The 21023-nt window shown below is 42.9% G+C and overlaps 1 protein-coding gene across 1 annotated transcript; it reads right to left on the reverse strand.

Annotated features, from left to right (window-relative positions):
- Window positions 1-16809: 16809 nt before the first annotated feature.
- LOC121275668 (putative nuclease HARBI1) lies at window positions 16810-17946 on the reverse strand. Its single transcript, XM_041183192.1, has one exon. It carries the CDS (start codon window positions 17944-17946, stop codon window positions 16810-16812), a length of 1137 nt encoding a protein of 378 aa, XP_041039126.1.
- Window positions 17947-21023: the final 3077 nt, after the last annotated feature.

Genomic DNA, 21023 nt, shown 5'->3' on the forward strand with positions numbered 1-21023 from the left:
TGTGGAGTGAATTGAATTGGCTTAAGACTGGCATCTGTGATGCTGGGAACCTACGAAGGAGGCCATGATGGATCATCCACTTGGCAATTCTGGCTGAAGATTGTAACAAATGCTTCAGCCTTATCTCTTGCACTGATGTGCTGGGCTCCTCCATCATTGAGGATGGGGATATTTGTGCAGCTTCCTCCTCCAGTGAGCTGCTTAATTGCCTATCACTATTCATGACTGGATGTGGCAGGATTGCAGAGCTTAGATCTTATCTGTTGATTGTGGGATCGCTTAGCTCTGTCTATTACTTGCTGCTTATGCTGCTTGGCACACAATTAGTCTTGTGTTATAGCTTCACCAGGTTGACAGCTCATTTTTAGGTATGCCTTGTGCTGCTCCTGGAGTGCCCTCCTGCACTTTTTATTGAACCAGGGTTGATCCCCTGGTTTGGTGGTAATGGTAAAGTGGGGATATGCCGGGCCATGAGGTTACAGATTGTGCTCGTGAACAATTCTGCTGCAGATGGCCCACAGTGCCTCATGGTCACCCGTTCTAGAGTTGCTAGATCTCTTCAAAATCTATCCCATTGAGCCGGGTGGTAGTGCCACACAACACGATGAAGGGTATCCTCAATGTCAAGGTGGGACTTGGTCTCCACAACGACTGTGCAGTGGTCACTCCTACCAATACTGTCATGGACAGTTGGCAGGTAGGTAGGTTGGTGAAGATGAGGTCATGTACGTTTTTCCCTCTTGTTGGTTCCCTCACCACCTGCTGCAGACCCAGTCTAGCAGCTGTGCCCTTTAGGACTTGGCCAGCTCTGTCAGTACTGGTGCTACCGAGCCACTCTTGGTGATGGACATAGAAGTCCCCCACACAGAGTACATTCTGTGCCCTTGCCACCCTCAGTGCTTCCTCCAAATGGTGTTCAACATGGACGAGCACTGATTCATCGCTGAGGGAGGGCGGTACGTGGTAATCAGCAGGAAGTTTCCTTATCCATGTTTGGCCTGATGCCATCAGACTTCATGGCTCCAGAGTCGATGCTGTGGAGCATTAACTGAAAGATATGCTTCCGTGAGGATGACTATATCAGGCTGTTGCTTGACCAATCTGTGAGGCAGCTCTCCAAATTTTGGTACTAGCCCCCAGATGTTAGTAAGGAGGACTTTGCAGGGTCGACAGGGCTGAGTTTGCCATTGTCGATGCCGGATAGTCCATCCGGTTCATTCCTTTTTTGAGGCTTTGTAGCAGTTTAATACAACTGAATGGCTTGCTAGGCTATTTCAGAGGGCATTTAAGAGTCAACCACATTGCTGTGGGTCTGGAGTCATATGTAGGCCAGGCCAGGTAAGGACATTAGTGAACTAGATGGGTTTTTACAACAATCAACAATGTTTTCATGGTCATCATTGGACTTTTAGTTCCAGGTTTTTATTTAATTCAAATTCCACAACCTGCTGTGGCAGGATTCAAACACGGGTCCCCAGAGCATTACCTTGGGTCTCTGGATTACTAGTTCAGCGATAATACCACTGTGCCATCGCCTCAATGAGCAGCTCGTTTCTTGCTCATCTTTTTCTGGCCGGCACAAACATTATGGGCTGAATGGCCTCTTGCTGTGGTTCTGTCGTTCTAACAGGTCTGAAGTTGACGTCAATAGTAAGGAAAGTGTTAGAATCTATTATAAAGCATGTTATAATTGGACATCTAGAAAATAATGATATGATTGGGCAGAGTCAACATAGATTTATGAATGGAAAGTCATGTTTGATAACATTGTTGGAGTTCTTTGAGGATATTACTTGTAGAATAGATAAAGGAAAACTTGAGTAACGCTGAGAAAAGAGACATGTCGAAGCTTTTTGTCTTGCACTCGTCAGGACGCTTCGAAATTAAGACTGTCAGCTGGGCTTGCAGTGTGGTGCATTTGCATATACTGGATTACTATATTAATACACTGGGCCCTGTTCTTTGCAGCCAGAAAGAACATATACACACATTGCGTCAGTTTTAGCTAAACAACATAAGTGACACCCATTAGCTGACTGTTAAGACCGCAGCCAATATTAATTGCTGTGCAAACCAAATCCCAGAGGGAAACTTGGCTTACGGGCCATACCCTTTTTTTTGTATTCTGAAAATGAGAAGACAGCATACTGAACTCAGCATTAAGAGGTCCAGTAACAATTTTGAGGTTTTAAAATGAAAAGTAAAAGTTTTATTGACAAGAATAAAAGAAAACTTAAGCACACAAGATTACAGTTACACAATTAAGGTTAGTCTTACAAAACATTCCTCAAAATTACTCTTGACTTGGTCCGACCAACAAGTAAAACACCTGCAGGCAACACTGCCTTTTAGATGTCAACTATAAAAGAAATCCAGTAACATTACACAAGGCAAACTGCTGTAGCTTTAATAGTGGCATACCGCATGACATCTACCCTCCTCCACTCTGTGGTGGAATACAAATGTCAGAATAAAACTGCTTGTTGCAGCCCAAGACTTTTCTGGCTTGACTGGATAGTTGATTCAAACGGCTCCTCCTCCCAGCCCAGAGCTAACATTTCCCAATTCAACTCCAGCTATCTCCACACAGTAACTCTAAAATACCCTTTTTCCCCCTTTCATCTCCGGTTCTCACATCTCTTTGAAATTCAAATCCTTCCAAATATAAAATCATTTATCTTGTCTTTGCTTTGGGGTCAATAACATATAATGTCCCTACTATTATTTACTAATGGAACTCCTGCAGAATGCAAACATGTTTCTTTCAACCTCTGACTCCCCTTTGATATTCAAATAAACTCTCAACTTAACTAAAAATGCAGATGTTAGATCTAAACTATGTACTTATGCATCAAACTTAACACCTCTATCCTTTTCATGTTTTAAACCCCTTAGGCAACTGACTCCTATCAATCTCTGCCCAGCTTAGTTAAGTCACACAAACACATACACACAGAGACAAAGACACCTAGCTTTCTTCACAGAATAACACAATATTCCCCAAAATATTAAAACAATTAACATCCATTCTCACACTGACTCATTCCTCAGGGCAATGCCTTAACCAATCAGGGTCAACCTGCCTGGTTTAAATTTCAAACAATGCTTCACAGTTAACTGTCAGTCACCATCCCTGGTGCATTCTCCATGGCAATGCCTTTACCAATCAGAGTTCACTTGCCAACTACTCAGCACTTTCTCCACATACCGTATGAATTGTTGTTTTCCCCTTATTTGGTATTCCTGCTAAGTGTCCTGATGCGTGCAAGATGAAAAGCTTTGACATGTCTCTTTTTTCAGCAATATTCAAGTTCTGTACTACCAAATGACTATTTATAAAGGAGAACCAATGGATGTGGTGTGTTTGGGTTTACAGAAGGCTTTTGATAAGGTTAGTAAACAAAATTAGAGTCCATTGGACTGGGGGTAATATACTGATATGGATTGAGAATTGGTTAACAGATTAGAAAACTGAGAGTAGGAATAAACGGATCAGTCAGGATATGACTAGTGGGTACTGCAAAGATCAGTGCTTTGGCCACAATTGTTCATAATCTGTATGAATGATTTGGATGTGGGGACCAAATGTAATATTTACAAGTTTGCTTATGAGGCAAAACTAGGTGGGAATGTGAGTTACGTGGAGGATGCAAGGAGGCTTCAAGGAGATTTGGACAGGCTAAGTAAATGGGCAAGAACATGGCAGATGGAATATAATGTCAATAAGTGTGAAGTTATCCACTTCGATTAAAAAAAATGGAAAGGCAGTGAATTTCTTAAATGGTAAGTGGTTGGGAAATGTTAATGTCCAAAGGACCTGGGTGTCCTTGTTCATGAGTCACTAAAAGCTAGCATGCAGGTGCAACAACCAATTAGGATGGCAAATGGTATGTTGATCTTCATTGCAGGGATGTTGAGTAAGGGAATAAAGATGTCTTGGTGCAATTGTATACAGCTGTAGCAAGACCACAACTGGAGTATTGTGTAGTTTTGGTCTCCTTATCTAAGGAAGAGCGTACTTGTCATAGAGGGAGTGCAACAGAGTTTCATCAGATTAATCCCTGTGGTGGTAGCATTGTCTTCTGGGGAGAGATTGAAGAAAATGGGCCTGTATTCTCCAGAGTTTCATAGAAACATAGAAAATAGGAGCAGGAGTAGGCCATTCGGCCCTTCGAGCCTGCCACCATTCATTATGATCATGGTTGATCATCCAACTCAATAGCCTGCTCCCACATTCTCCCCATACCCTTTGATCCCTTTCGCCCCAAGAGCTATATCTAACTCCTTCTTGAAAACATACAATGTTTTGGTCTCAACTACTTTCTGTGGTAACGAATTCCACAGGCTCATCTCTCTCTAGGTGAAGAAATTTCTCCTCATCTCAGTCCTAAATGGTCTATCCCACATCCTCAGACTGTGACCCTTGGTTCTGGACTCCCCCACCATCGGGAACATCCTTCCCGCATCTACCCTGTCTAGTCCTGTTAGAATTTTACAGGTTTCTATGAGATCCACCCTTATCCTTCTGAACTCTGGCGAATATAATCCTAATCAACCCAATCTCTCCTCATATGTCAGTCCCGCCATCCCAGGAATCAGTCGGGTAAACCTTCGCTGCACTCCCTCTATAGCAAGTACATCCTTCCTCAGATAAGGAGACCAAAACTGCACACAATATTCTAGGTGTGGCCTCACCAAGGCCCTGTACAATTGCAGCAAGACATCCCTGCTCCTGTACTTGAATCCTCTCGCTATGAAGCCCAACATTCCATTTACCTTCTTTACCGCCTGCTGCACCTGCATGCTTACCTTCAGCGACTGGTGTACAAGGACACCCAGGTCTTGTTGCACATTCCCCTCTCTCAATTTATAGCCATTCAGATAATAATCTGCTTTCCTGTTTTTGCTACCAAAGTGGATAACCTCACATTTATCCACATTATACTGCACCTGCCATGCGTTTGCCCACTCACTCAGCTTGTCCAAATCACACTGAAGCATCTCTGCATCCTCCTCACAGCTCACCCTCCCACCCAGCTTTGTGTCATCTGCAAATTTGGAGATATTACATTTAATTCCCTCAAATAAATAATTAATATATATTGTGAATAATTGGGGTCCCAGCACCGATTCCTGCGGTACCCTACCAGTCATTGCCTGTCATTCGGAAAAAGACCTGTTTATTCCTACTCTTTATTTCCTGTCTGCTAACCAGTTTTCTATCCATCTCAATACACTACCCCCAATCCCATGCGCTTTAATTTTACACGCCAATCTCTCATGTGGGACTTTGTCGAAAGCCTTCTGAAAGTCCAAATAAACCACATCCACTGGCTCCCCCTCATTAACTCCAATAGTTACATCCTCGAAAAATTCCAGTACATTTGTCAAGTATGATTTCCCTTTCATAAATCCATGCTGACTTTGTCCGATTCTGCTACTGTTTTCCACGTGCTCAGCTATTAAATCTTTTATAATGGACTCTAGAATATTCCCCACTACCGACGTCAGGCTGACTGGTCTACAATTCCCTGTTTTCTCTCTGTCTCCCTTTTTAAATAGTGGGGTTACATTAGCTACCCTCCCATCTGTAAGAACTGTTCCAGAGTCTATAGAATCTCAAAAGCTGACCACCAATGCATCCACTATTTCTAGGGCCACTTCCTTAAATATTCTGAGATGTAGATCATCCCAGGGATTTATCAGCCTTCAATCCCATCAATTTCCCTACTACTGTTATTTAAGACTGAGATGAGGAGGAATTTCTTAACTCAGAGAATGGTGTTATTCGAAGAATGAGAGGTGTATAACATTTTTATGGGGCATTACAGGATAGATGTAGATAGGATGTTTCCCCTGGCTGGTGAGTCTAGACCCAGAGGCCACAGTCACAGAATAACGGGCAGGCTATTTAAGACGGATGATGAGGAATTCCCTAACACAGAGAATGGTGAATCTTTGGAATTCTGCCTAGAGGGCTACGGAAGCTTAATCACTGAGCACATTCAAAACAGAAATCAATAGATTTCTGGATACTAATGACATGAAGATATATGGGGATAGAAGGGAAAATCTGTATATTGGTTGATGATCAGCCATGGTTTGTTTGAATGGCGGAGCAGGCTCAATGAGCCGAATGGCCTATTCCTGCTTCTATGTTCCTAGTTACTGATAGCCCCTCTATGGTAATCATAACACACCCACACTAGCAGCAAGACATTACCTTTTCACCTGTAGAAAACAGCATGCCACATGAAGAGCTAGAAAACATCACTGAGCAAGAGGCAAGTTATAAACGCTTCCCACTTTGCAATCCTAAACATTCAGGCCATGAAATGGAAGTTACTGATTAAGAAAGAGCACCATCTGGTGGAAAGTGTTATAAATTGTACTTATTTTTTGCTAGTATTATTTTTATCAATACAAATTGCTGCAAATACAAATTGATCATGTCAATTGTGCATCTAGGAATTTGTGAATGTCGGGTCCAATGGTCTATTTCCATAAAAAATGAAATTTAAGAATAAGGTGATCCACTGTGTGCTTGGTGACAGGACTATAAATGTTTTGATGTACGCAGCTCCTAAAGCTTATCAAACCATTACATGCTAGGTACTTTTACAATTTATATCAATGACTTAGATGAGGGGAGTGAAGGTATGGTAGCTAAATTTGCAGATGACTCATAGGTAGCAAAGTTTGTTAGGGAAGAGGACATGAGGTTGCAGAAAGATATAGATAGGTTGAGGGAGTGTGCAAAAATCTGGTAGATGGAGTATAATGTAGCAAAACGTGAAGTTGTTCACTTTGGCAGAAACAATAAAAAAGCAGAGCATTACTTAAATGGAGAACAGCTGCACAGGGTGTTCTAGTGCAAGAGTCACAAAAAGTTGGTATGCACGTACAGCAAGTAAGGCTAATGGAATGCTATCCTTTATTACAAGAGTAACTGAACATAAAAATAAGGATGTTATGCTTCAGTTATAAAGGGCATTGGTGTGACCACATCTTGAATATTGTGCGCAGTTTTGGTCTCCTTATTTAAGGAAGGATGTAACTGCATTGGAGGCGGTTCAGAGGAGGTTTACTAGACTTGATATTGGAATGTGTAATTCAAGATTGGAAATGTTGTCAACTGTAATGGGGATAGTCTTGAACTTCAAAAGGACATAGACATGTTGGTGGACAGGGCAGACAAGTGGCAGATGAAGTTCAATGAAGAGAAGTGTGAGGTGATTCATCTTGGCAGGAAAGATATGGCGAGACAGTATAAATTAAAGGCAGAGCCTCTAAAGAAGGTGCAGAAACAGAGGGACCTTGGTGTCTTCATACATAGGTCATTGAAGATGGTAGGGCATGTTGAGAAAGCAGTTAATAAAGCATATAGTACTCTAGGCTTTATTAATCGGGACGTTGAGTGCATGAGTAAGGAGGTCATGTTGAACTTGTATAAGACTCTAATTAGGCCTCATCTGAAGTACTGCATCCAGTTCTGGATGCCTTTGAGGAAGGATGTGAAGGCATTGGAGAGAGTACAGAGGAGATCCACAAGAATGATTCCCAGATGAAGAACTGTAGCTGTGAGGATATATTAGAGAGGTTGGGACTGTTTTCCTTGGAGAAAAGAAGGCTGAGAGGAAACTTGATAGAGGTATTCAAGAGGGGTATGGACAGGGTAAATAGTGAGAAACTGTTCCCACTCAGGAGAACATCATGAACTAGAGGGCCAAGATTCAAAATAATTGGTAAAAGGAGTAAATGTGATGTGAGGAAATTTTTTTTTCACCCAGAGGGTGAAAGGCTCCTGAAAGGCTGGTGGAGGCTTGATGGGTTTGATCTGGGTGTTCAAAAGGGAATTGAGTTGCTATCTGAAAAGGGAGAATGTGCAAAGTTATGGGGATAAAACAGGAGAGTGGAACTAGGTGGAATGTTCTTTCAGAGAGCCAGTGCAGAATCGATGGGCTGAATGGCCTCCTTCTACAGTGTAAAGATATTATGATACTGTGGTTGAACAGGTTACCTTATGAGGAAAGTTACAAAAACAGGACTTGTTTCCACTGGAGTTTAGAAGAACGAGGGGTGACTTGATTAAAGTATGTAAGATCCTGAATGGTATTGACAAGGTAGACGTAGAAAGGATGTTTCCTCTGGTGGGTGATTCCAGAACTAGGGGGCACTGTTTTAAAATGAGAGGTTGCCCTTTTAGGACAGAGATGAGGAGAAATTTTTCTCTGAAAGGGTTGTGCGACTTTGGAACTCTCTACCTCCAAAGGTGGTGAAGGCGGGGTCACTGAATATTTTTATGGCAGAGGTAGGTAGATTCTTGTTAGGCAAGGGAATCAAAGGTTATCAGGGGTAAATGGGAATGTGTAATTCAAAACACAAACAAATCACCATGATCTTATCGAATGGCGGAGCAGGCTCGAGGGATCAAATGGCCAACTTCAGCCCCCGTTTTGTATGTTCTTATGTCCCACCTGGCAGTTGCAGGTAGCCAATCAGAGTACTTAGTAGGGAAATCAGTCGCTATTTTGGTAATGAAACTTTCCTGATGGGCCCCCGCCATGCCAGGAGCCTGAAAATACAGTGGAGTTGGTTTTACAGCAGGAGATTCAAAAGGCAAACATTTGAAGTCTTTTATTAAGTTGCCACCAAAAAATTGCAGTGTTCAGGTTTACCCCAAACAAAAGTCACGCCACTGCAGTGACTTCATGGAGACTGTGTCTCTGCCAATGTTACACCTGCTGCAGTGGCAGCCACTGCCCTGATTCTGAAGGTGCTTTAATGGCACTGCTGGTGTTCCTGCTGTTGGCCCCTTAGCATCACCCACATTGTGAAGGGGGCCGTGACCCAACCCACAGGCCATGCTAAATGGATCTTTCAACTCTGGAATCCAGCCTTCAACTCTAATTGAATGGGGCTCTAGAGGAGGTTTCTTACTTGACTGTCTCCAGGAAGATCACACCCGATATGCCCCGATCTGGAATTAAGGTTGACGTCAGGATCAAAGCCCGACTGGGAAAATTCAACCCATTGTTTCAATAAAATACAAAAGAGAGATTTCAGTGGCACAGAGACACCCGCAAAACTATACTGAAAAAGGTAACAGTTCTCTTCTGGTAATATAGACTCTGAACACAAACCAATTGCACAAAGACAATCATAGACTTGGAGATTAAACATGATGAACAATTTCAGATAATATTCAATTGCCTAAAACCAAATTTTTGAACTCTTCCAATATATTACAGCGTAATAGGAGAACATAGTACATAATATTGACATTTTATATCCAATAATTATTGAGAAATGAAGAAAATCATTCACAATACATTTTAGGGAAAACTAAAATTTCAATATGTTCATTATCACAACATAATAGAAGATTATTTATGGATTCTGTTTTATAATTGAATCTAACAACAGCAAATTAAATATATCCCAATATACAGTTTATAGACAAAGTCTTCATGTAAAGTGGCACTTTTGTAGTCTAAATAAATCAATTGAGTTTCTGGATTGTGACTTACAGTTAATGGAACATCAAATCCCTATTAAGATTTAAAATATTCAGTTAACTGCTGTCACTTAAACCTAAAAATTCCTATTTTCATAAGCATTGTTTATGCTTTTTGCTTTTTTGGAATTACAACATATGCTCTGACTTTTTTTTGTTCAGTGCAAGATGACCAACATTGTAACAATAACAATGAAATGCTAGCTGAAATAATCACATTGGGCACCTCTTTAAAGTACTAAACAGCCTCCAGAAGTTTTGAAGTAACACATATGAGCATAGCAGAGCTGATTTTTAAACAATTTTCACTTAGAAATGCAGAAAAGGCAATGAAGTCTTATTCCACTAATCATTTGTGGAATCGAGGAATGGAGACCTCTGACTATGGGAACATGTAATTCCTCAGAAAGAAATTGCTTAATGAATCAATGCTGCGTCACAAAAGATTTGGAAGGATGTCTGGAAGTAGATGACTGTTCTTAAAGGCAAGTCAGGGATATTAATATGCCTGACAAGCATAAATAGTCACAAAAGTAAGCCAACTCTGTTAAACTTCTTGTGGGCTGTATTCAATAGTCCCTGAAAACAGGTACATGTGTTGAGATGTGTGATTAACCTGTGCCCAATGACAGCAAAGCAAGCAACATGTCAACTTTGTATTGCTGCTGTTTTAAATGATTTTAGCACCCAACCAGTGAGAGCCATGTTGTTGATTGATTGGATGTCTGAGCAGGGGGCCAATATTAGGATTAGCTAGCTCAAATTAAAGCTTTTGTTTTTCATTCATGGGATATGGGCATCACTGTCTAGGCCAGCATTTATTGCTCATCCCTAATTACAATGCTTAAAGCTTGCACAATTTAAATTTAGTCTGCACCTCTTAAATGGGAGGTACACTGTGGCTGGAGCAGGTGCTGGTAGTTGTGTAGGAAGTGAATTTGAGCTTTGAAGCATAAAATAATGGCAATTTGTGGGATAGAGTGGGCTCCAAGGTTTTCAGATACTGGAGGACTTGGTGAAGGAAGTGAAATGTATTAATGATATCCGCTATTCACAGGGGGCCAGGAGGTCCTCAAAACAATGCTCAGAAGGCAGAGAGCCTTGAATGTCAATGCCAGGACTCATCCAAAGAACCTGGATGCAGTGCCAAAGAAGCTCTATGACCTCATAAGTGTGGTGAAGGGGAGAGAATGCATCTTCAAATGCTAAGAGCTATCAACTACAATACTAGCCTCAGACTAGCAACAACTACCAACAGTCTCTATCAATCAGGACCAATACCTGAAGAAGTCATACAGATTTGAAACGTTAACTCTTTTTTCTCTCCACAGACGCTGTTAGACCCGCTGAGTTTTTCCAGCATTTTCTGTTTTTGTTCCTGACATTTATATGCTTTGCCACATCCTCACACACTTAGCACTGTTTTAATCATGTACCCATATCTGACAGCTTGCATACACTGGCAGTTGTTCAACTGTGGCAGCCACACCATTCAAACAGATTGCATGACACTCACTGGCACGCTTTCCTCTCTCTTGAACACTTTCCTCTCTCTTGCACGGTAAGATGGTGCACAAATGGTGGCAGGAGCAGAATTAACAGGAGGGGGGCCGGCATACCCAATGGAGGAGACACTGTTTACCAATAATGAAACAGTCATTGATGCAAGTGTCTAATTGTCAATGTCTCAGCTTCCATTACAGTGCAAGCAGCTTCCACTAGAAGTCTGAGTACTGGGTGAACCTCAAACTGCTGCCATGTAAAGCTCAACTGCTGACATCATGGTTTTGGATTACAGTGTGCAAAGGAACTTGAATGGTCTCCCAGCAGTCTAGCAATCTGTTCTCCAAGAGGTTACTAGGACTGCTGAATTGCTGTTCAAGAGCAGCAACAATGGCTCCATGGAGCAAGAACTGCTGTGCTGTCCCAGGCAGACAGCATTTATCCTTCCGCCCCTGCCACTCCTCCAGCGCCCTTGCTGTTGACAGTTATCCAGCCAGCCCAGACTGCTGCCAACGATCTTAGGATTGGGCAGGCAGGCCTGTTAGACACAGAGCTGCTCGAAATCATCCTCCAAGATTATCTGCAGTCTCCTCCACTGAAAGTCAGCAGCCTTCCACCAGCTATGCTGTAGCCACTGGTGTAGCACTGAGTAGGTGCACTAGGGCAAGAAAAGGCTCACAGAAGATAAGCACTCAGGGAATACACAAGTGTGATCAGTTGAATTGTGTATACAATATGCAAAAATTTCATTTATAAATTTACTTTGGAATGTTTATATTGTGATGATTTGTACTTGTGCATTGTGGCCAATCAGATGCCGTGACAGTGACAGAAGGAATGTAAGGTGATATTTGCGCTCCTCTAATTCTGGCATCTTGTGCACTCCCACTATAATTGCTCCACCATTGGTGGCTGTGCCTTCAATTGCCTAGGCTCCAACTCTAGAATTCCCTCCCTACATTGCCTTTTTAGCTTGCTTTCCTCCTTTAAGGCACTTCTTAAAACCTACCTCTTTGACAAGACTTTTGGTCAACTGGCCTAATGTATCTTTATGTGGTTCATCTCATCCACTGTTTTATAACACTCCTGTGAAGTGCCTTTGGATGTTGGGACATTTCATTACATTGAAGGCACCATATAAATACAGGTTGTTGTTGTTATGGTGTAGTACTATTGAAATTGGGGTTACGATTACTGGTATCATTCTCAGATTTAGGGAGATCAAACAGTTACATGGATTACAAAATAAATGGAAATATACTAAGAAGGGTAGATGAAGTTAGAGATCTTGGCGTACAAGTACACAGGTCCCTGAAAGCAGCAGTTCATGTAGATAAGGTTGTAAAGAAGGCATATGGAATGCTCTCTGTCATTGGCAGAGGTATAGAATATAAAAGTAAGGATATAATGTTGGAATTGTATAAAACACTGGTGAGGCCACAACTGGAGTATTGTGTGCAGATCTGTTCACCACATTACAGGAAGGACGTAATAGCTCTACAGAGAATGCAGAGGATGTTTACAAGAATGTTGCCAGGGTTAGAAAAGTGTAGCTATGAGAGATTGGATAGGTTGGGGTTATTTTCCTTAGAACAAAGAAGGCTGAGAGGTGACTTGATTGAGGTGTACAAAATTATGAGGAGAATAGATAGAGTAGACAGGATAAAATTGTTTCCCTTGATGGAGGATTCTAGAACCAGGGGACATAGATTCAAGATAAGTGGCAGAAGGTATAGGGGGGACATGAGGAAGAACTTTTTTATGCAGAGGGTAGTAGGCGTCTGGAATTCGCTGCCCAAGTTGGTGGTAGAGCCAGAAACTTTAAAGTCTTTTAAAAAGTACCTGGATCTGCACCTAAAGTGCTGTAAGCTGCAGGGCTATGGGCCAGATGCAGGAAGGTGGGATTAGAAAGGGCACCTGGATGTCCTCGGGCTGACATGGACAAGATGGGCCAAATGGTCTCCTTCTGTGCTGTAACTTTTCTATGGTTCTATGAGCTCTTTTGGCTAGAAAGGGGCTGTCATGGTTGCTTCCTCTGACCCTTTTCTGCAATTCAGCTGCTTGTTGTATAGTTGCTGGCAATGGTTGTCCCCTCATGATGATATGCAGCAGACAATTATGAATCTTAACACTCACTCTGCCAAGTACTTTTAGTGCAGATAGCAGGCAGCAGGCCTATTGGCTCAAATCTTCCAGTCTGCAGATGGTCTTGGAGGATGACTTCAAGCAGTTCTGTGTCTAAAAGGCCTGCCTGTCCAGTCCTTAGATGGCTGGCAGCAGTCTGGGATGGGAGACTGGACGTATGATCTAAGGTACACACGAAAGTTCTGACCTCTGCTGGAATTGCCCGGGATGTTTCAATTTCCAATGGGTAATTCCCCTCCTCCCTGTGACCCTCCGTGAATGTCTCTGACTCTGAGCTAAAGTCGGAGACTTCAGACAATTCCAAGTTACTTATCTGGGTAGTTACCCAGGAAATGTTGAACAGAAAAAACCCAGTGTAACTCCTGAGTAACCACACAACTGATCCTCCAATCACTCACACTGACCTCTCTCAACTCCCCTGACTACATCCCTGACATCCCGACTACACCCAACTCTCCAACTACATTCTGACTACTCCCTGACCTCCTGACTACCCCCCCAACCCAACCTGACTACCCCTCCCGGCCACACCACCCACTGATCACCCGACTATTCCTGAACAGACCTGCCTATACCCACCATCTGACTACTCCTCCTGACCCAACCTGACACACCTACCTACTCAATCACTCACCCACCTACACACCTACCCACTCACCAACCTACCCCACCTGCCACCTCACCCACTTCACCTACCCTACCCACTTATGACCTTACAAACATACAAATTAGGAGCAGGAGTAGGCCATCCGGCCCCTCAAGCCAGCTCCACTATTCAATAAGATCACGGCTGATCTGACTGTGACCTCAACTTCACATTCCCACCTCCCCCAATAACTTTTGTTAATGAAGAATCTATATACCTTTGCCTTAAAAGTATTCAATGACCCTGCCTCCATTGCCTTCTGGGGAAGAGAGTTCTAAAGACTCATGATCCTCCTCATCTTCATCTCAAATAGGAGATCCCTTATTTTTAAACTGTTTCCTCTAGTTCTAGTCTCTCCCACAACAGGAAACAAGCTTTCAGCATCCACTCTGTTAAGGATCTTACATGTTTCAATATGATCAAATCTCATTCTTCTAAATTCCAATGGATATATGCCCAGCCTGTCCAACCTTTAAGATAACCCAGCACCCACCAGACCCCCCCACCCCCTGCCTCTCCCACCATCCCAGGTATCAGTCTAGTGAACTTCATCCAACTACTCACCCTGCCACACTACCCATTCACTCATTCATCCACTCACCCATTCAGCCAATCACCAATTCACACTGGACATTTAAACTTACCATATAGCAGCTGGTACCATAAAAAGGGGTTGTGTCCTGTTTTCCCACCGACTCCACAGTGCTCTGATGGAGCTCTTGGAGGGATGCTGCGCTCCCCATTTCTGGTAACGCTAGGCATAGAAGACCAGGCAAGAAACGCAGAGCAGTTTCGGTAGGGTGGGTGGTGGGTGGGGAGGGATGTTCGAGCAGAGCGGCAATCCAACCAAGACTGTCGCTCTTTGGAAGATCTGGGCCATTGTTCCAGCAGGCCAATGGTCCGATTCATCGCATTTTTTTGTGGCAGCATGGCTTTTATTATATCCACGTAGTGCACTTGTGTGTGAATTGTGCACTGGAATCATCAGCCATTTCATCAACAGATAGCCCTTGTTATGAGTAACCACACTCTGGTCTGCCGTGGTGGCTCAAATGCAGTTAGTACAATGGACTGCTGCAGAATGATGGCACAATGCCTGCTGCCAAAATACCGGGCACTGACCTGCAGGATTCTCTGCCTTTGGTCACACATCAGTTGATGTTGAGGAAATGGAATCCAGTATAGGGCAGGAATGACATGCAGTGCCTGCAAAGAAATGTGCAACACCTTGGGGAAGCCTGCAATCCTAATGAAGCAGAGTATCAGTGACCTCCCTTGTGCAATAGACAGTTCACTGCAAGATGTTGCAAATATCTCCAGCACCAAGAAAGAACCAGAAGCATCAGCGTTTATTGCCAGTCATATTCACACCAGTGACAATGCGATCCTTGCCCTGACCTGAATTTGAAGTTATGACCGCAGCAGGTATCATATTTCAGTGAGGACGTCCTTACTTAAGGGAAAACACTGAATATAATATTCCTCGTACGTTTCAGGTAGCATAATTTGCTCCCTGAAACCCTGGACAGATATGATCTCCTGCATAGAGTTCATCTCCCCATCCTCTTCCTCCCTCTTCCAGCAGCTTGTAGGCTCTGTCCAAATCATGCTGTATTCCAAAGAGAATAGCTACTAGTGCACCCATGTCAGGGAGCAACCGTTTTGCACAGAAGCCTCAAAGTCAATAAAATTTCCTTCAGCACCTAGCACACTATTCGCTGAAGACATTGGCAACTTGAAACAACAATACAGAGCACCAGACACTTGTGGAGTTGAAACAACTGCCAAAAGAAATCAATCATCAACTAATGTGTAATCAGTTGATGATCCCTTTAAATAGAGGAGGGGGGAGGTGGGGGGGGGGGGGGGGGGTTGGGGGAGGTGAGAGTGGGCTCTTCCTGCTGCTGAACACGTGTTGCATGCCGATTGCCATCATGGTCTGCCTGTCCTGCATACTTCCAGCAGCCATTCACTGCATGCACGCTGACATCCTCACCATATGGCATCCAGTGAGGCTCAACCCAAAGTGTATGTGTTCGCCACAGATGACACTTTGGTCCACAAACGGCACCTGAAGTGCCCAAGCAATGGGCACCACTGATCCCAATTTCATGCCATTTATTCTTAGTTGATTCTTCATGAAAACCAGTGTGAAAGAGTTAACTACTACAGTGCTAAAAATCATAACCAGAGAATAAATGATTTATGTAGGTTGTGAGGAGTTACATTTAGAAAAGATGTCACTCTGAAATGAATGAGTAGATCATTATATTATGCACTTGTGAACTTTTGTATACAGGAAAATTCCAAAAGACTTCAGAAGGCAACCTATGAAGATGATGCGGATTCGAGGGAGGGAGAAGGGCTTGTATTTATATAGCACCTCTCATAACTTCACTGTGTTACATAGCACTTTACAATTAATGAAGTACTTCTGAACTGCAGTTATTGTTGTAATGTAGGAACCATGGCAGGAAATGTGCTCCCAGCAAGGTCCCAAAAATAGCAATGAATAAATAATAATCTGATTTAGATTTGTCCATCAAGTTCAATTCATTCATTCATTCATGAAATTATACCCTAGACACAGCTGACTCAGATCCAGGATTCTCTGAATTCACAATATATGTAGGTCTTGGGTCACTGGAATTTCAGATGGCTGTGAATGAAGTCCAACAGCCGACAGCACACCTAGTCCTTGCATTAAGGATTACTGATGAGCAGTAATTGGCTGTTGTTCCGCATTGAGGATTGGCATGAGGGAAGAAGACTAGCAAATCTTTTTGTCATTCAATGGAAATTAAGTAGTTGAGATTGAAGCACTCCATTTGAACTGCATTTTTTGCAGAGTATTGATGTTTCAGTGCTCAGGGTACAGCAGAACCACAAAAGATGTAATAGATAACAGATAAAAGGGAACAAAAGTATAGATGATAGTATGAGCAAAAGGCAAAAATCTAAAAAGAATGATGGTTTTTAAAGGAGACAACTACTGTACTTATTCAAAGGCATCAAGTATTAGTGCCTGCCGCACCAGTCTTCCTTGGTGGACTGTTGGTTCTTCAACTGGTTCTTCGTCATCACTCTCAGTTTCTTGCTCTGCCATTGGTTCTGCACTCTGTTCTTCCACCATGGTGAGGCCTCTTTGGAGAGCAAAGTTGTGCAGTATACAACAGGCAATGATCATTCTTGAGACCTTGTGGGGACTGTACTGTAAGGCACCCCTTGAACGGTCTAGGCATCGAAAGCGCTGCTTCAAAATCCCGATTGTATGTTCAACAGTAATCCTGGTTTTTGAATGTGCCTCATTGTACCTAAGCTCTGCTTCTGTTTGTGGGTGTCTCAAAGGTGTCATTAGCCATGGTTGGAGAGGGTACTCTTTGTCACCCAACAGCCAACCTTCCAGGCTTCCTTCTCCTTCAAATAATGCTGGCACTGAGGATTGCCTTAAAATAAAGGCACTGTGTGAGCTTCCTGGGAAATGGGCATTGACCTGCATAATTCTGTGCTGGTGGTCACAAACCAACTGCACATTGATGGAGTAAAAGCCCTTATGATTCATATAGGCCATTGCGTCATGTACGGGTGCCCGAATGGCAACTCGCATGCAGTCAATGACTCCCTGTACTCTTGGGAAGCCAGCAAACCTGTAGAAATGTGTTGCCCTTTGCTGCTGATGCTGTTGATCTATAGGGAAAGAAATGAAATTGTCAGCCCGGCAGAATAAGGCATCTGTCACCTCTGTGATGGATCTGTGTACAGCAAACTGACTGACACTGCATACGTTACCAGTGCTTGCCTGAAATGACCCTAAAGCATAGAAGTTCAGGGCTGTTGTGACTTTCACAGCCACTGGCAGGGCTGTACTGATAGTTGATTGAGTTTGCAGGTCTCCATTTAATAGATGACACAGTTCTGTCACAGCCTCCCGGCTAAGCCTGAGCCTCTGGAGGCACTGTTCCTCAGTCATTCCCAGGTAGCTTTGTCTGGGACGATACACCCGATGTGTTGGGTACCGGCGGGATCTGACCGTCCGCCTTCTGTGCCATCTTACATCACGAGCTGCCCTCTCCTGTTCTTCCTGGTCCTCCTCAGCTAAGTGCAGAGCAAGTGATGCACTGAATCCAATTCCCATGATCTCCAATACTATCAAAGAGTTTCTTCTTAACTCTCACTGATCAATTCTGACTAAACCAGAGTTGTTTGCAACAGCTATTGCTGCACCAGCCATAAATTATCATTCCTAACACACAGCAGGTGCAAAATGACCACATTGCAAAATGGTTCCCTGTTGAATTTAAACAGCGATTATGTCAGCATTAAGAAGTTCAGTAAGATCACTGAAACAACTCAGTAATATAATGCCAATCAGACACTTCCTGCCAGGAATAATCTTTTAGCACCTCTTTTAGCCAGGTAAAATAGGCATTCAACACCACTCCTGAAATTACTTGTTACTAACACAACAATAGAGCAGGCATTAACAGAAGTGCCAATGGTAATCTCCAGGCTATAATCTTACTGTAGTTTGCAAAGTTATTGCTTCTCTATATTTGTATGATCAAATTCCTATATATGTAATTCTGATGTTAGCATATTTCTATATGGAGATCTTTATAAAGCTTCAAGTTGTGTCTTGAATTTACAAAGCTTTTGCAGGTCTGCAAATGTACTATTTTACAGTTTTCCAGTTAATTTTGTTGCATTTTTGTGGGTGCATACCATCCATAAGTATGTTAACATTCGAATCTGAAAAATGCCACTTCACATGAGATCAAACAACAGGTACCTCATATAGATATTATTTTCTAACAAACTGTATAAACGCCACACTCCATTGGCTTTGAGTTCCATTCTGGCAATGTATGCCTTTTTTGTCTAATCAAGATAGGTCAGTAAGATGAGAGATGTCATTAACTCCATTTTGCAAGAGTTTATTGTATCCCAGGGCTATATTCCTGGACAGTTAAGCATTCAGACAAGCAGGGCATTCAAGTAGTGTCAAATCTATTTGATGAAATGAAGGGTGATCTTGAGTCCAACACTCCCAGGAGTTTTGTTACCACCAGCAGGACCTTTATCTCACCAGATTTTAGGAGTCCATGGCAGATATAGCTGATATCATAAAGGCTGGCATTGATGCAGACTGTTAACCCTGCTAGAAGAGAAAAAAAGAACAAGTGAAGAGGTGCAACTCAGTAGAATGCATACTTCTGCCACATTGTGTTAAGTCCACGTTATTACAATTAAGCAGCTCTTCCTTGAGGCTTTTCCCTGCCAGATTGATTCTCTGTAACTAAAAATCTGAAAAAAGAAATATTTTTATTAAGAGTTTGCATCTCACTGAGGAAGCTTCAGACTAATCACATCCAACAACCTGCCTTGAAAACTCTGTTCATATTTTGATAGCTGTGACAAATTGCACCCTAGCAGCTCACACAATCTACAACATTCTAAAACAATCAACAACTTTCTTAATAAAACAGCCCGCAACATTCTAAAGAAAAAGTCAATTCACCTATTTCCCAATGTTAACAGATCCTTTAAAAAAATCCAGTATCTGGTCCATATCTTTGCCAAAAACTAATTAATTCTTCCTTGGGCCATACCCTATTTGTGTACCAAGTTTCACTGAAATCTGTCCATTTGTTTTTGAAATATTTTGTTATGGGCCAAATCTTCTGAGAAGTGGCAATCAATGCCGATTGATGTGATTTTTTTGCCATAAGATGGAGCTTCACATTTCTGGACAGGACTTCCGAACTGGACCTCTTCAGAAATGTACCTGTTCTGGGAGTCCTTCTTCAAAGTGCAGGATCATCAATGGAAGCCAAGCCATGCCGCTTTTTATGGCAATAGCTGCCATATTCCTGTACATAAAGCATTTAAAGGTCTCAAAGCCACTTTGAGAAGCTATGGAGAGAAGTTATGTATGTAAGTGAGCAAGGGGTTAGGGTGGCAGGTGGGTGGGTGAAGGGGTAGGGTGGGTCAGTGTTCCAACGGGAATTGGATGGTCAGGGAAGTCGGGTCAGGGCAGGGTAATCAGAGGGTCAGGGTAGATGGGTGGTAGTGATGTGGAGGCGGGGTTAGCTGGGGGGGCCGGAATTGTTCGGGGCCGGGGGGGCGGGTGGGGGAGGGTGGGGGGGTGTCAGCGCTGGTCAGAGGATTTGGGATGTTCATCGGGGGGTCCAGTGGGGAGTCGGGTAGTATAGTTACCCAGGAGTTAGAACTGGTTTTAATCCTTCTAACTTTTCCTGGGTAACTATTCTGGTAAGTGAGTCGGAGCTTTGGATAGCTCCGACTCTAACTCAAAGTTTCAGAGAATTCCAGATGCAGGGAAATTGCCCATCAGAATACCAAGCTTGCTGGGCACTCCCACATAGTATCATGAAAAGCAGATTATAGCCATGAATTACTTACAAGCATATTGAGCTTGTTTTTTAAGGAAGACCTGTGATTTAAAAAAACCCAGTAAAAACTTATGAAAAGATGGCTGATAATGTAAACGAAGAACAAAGAACAAAGAGAAGTACAGCACAGGAACAAGCCCTTCGGCCCTCCAAGCCTGCACCGATCATATTGCCCGTCAACTAAAACATTTTGCACTTCCGGGGTCCGTATCCCTCTATTCCCATCCTATTCATGTATTTGTCAAGCTGCCTCTATCGTCCTGCTTCCACCACCTCCTCTGGCAGCGAATTCCAGACACTCACTACCCTCTGTGTAAAAAACTTACCTCGCACATCTCCTCTATAGTTTTCTCCTCTCACCTTAAATCTATGCCCCCTAGTAATTGACTCTTCCACCCTGGGAAAAAGCTTCTGACTATCTACTCTGTCCATGCCACTCATAATTTTATAAACTTCTATCAAGTCGCCCCTCAATCTCCATTGCTCTAGTGAGAACAATCCGAGTTTCTCCAAAATCTCCTCATAGCTAATAACCTCCTGACCAGGCAGCATCCTCTGCACTCTCTCCAATGCCTCCATTTCCTTCTGGTAATGTGGTGACAGAATTGCATGCAATATTCCAAGTGTGGCCTAACATAGGTTCTATACAGCTGCAGCATGACTTCCCAGCTTTTATACTTAATACCCCTGCCAATGAGGGCAAGCATGCCATATGCCTTCCTGACTACCTTATCCACCTGCATTGCCACTTTCAGTGACCTGTGGACCTGTACACCCAGATCCCTCTGCCCGTCGATGCACT

This window comes from Carcharodon carcharias, chromosome 1, assembly GCF_017639515.1.
Source record: "Carcharodon carcharias isolate sCarCar2 chromosome 1, sCarCar2.pri, whole genome shotgun sequence".
NCBI classification, from domain to species: Eukaryota; Metazoa; Chordata; class Chondrichthyes; order Lamniformes; family Lamnidae; genus Carcharodon; species Carcharodon carcharias.

Bases quoted from the DNA above. Each gene is read 5' to 3' on its own strand.
- LOC121275668 (XM_041183192.1), bottom strand. From the start codon at position 17,946: ATGGGAATTGGATTCAGTGCATCACTTGCTCTGCACTTAGCTGAGGAG.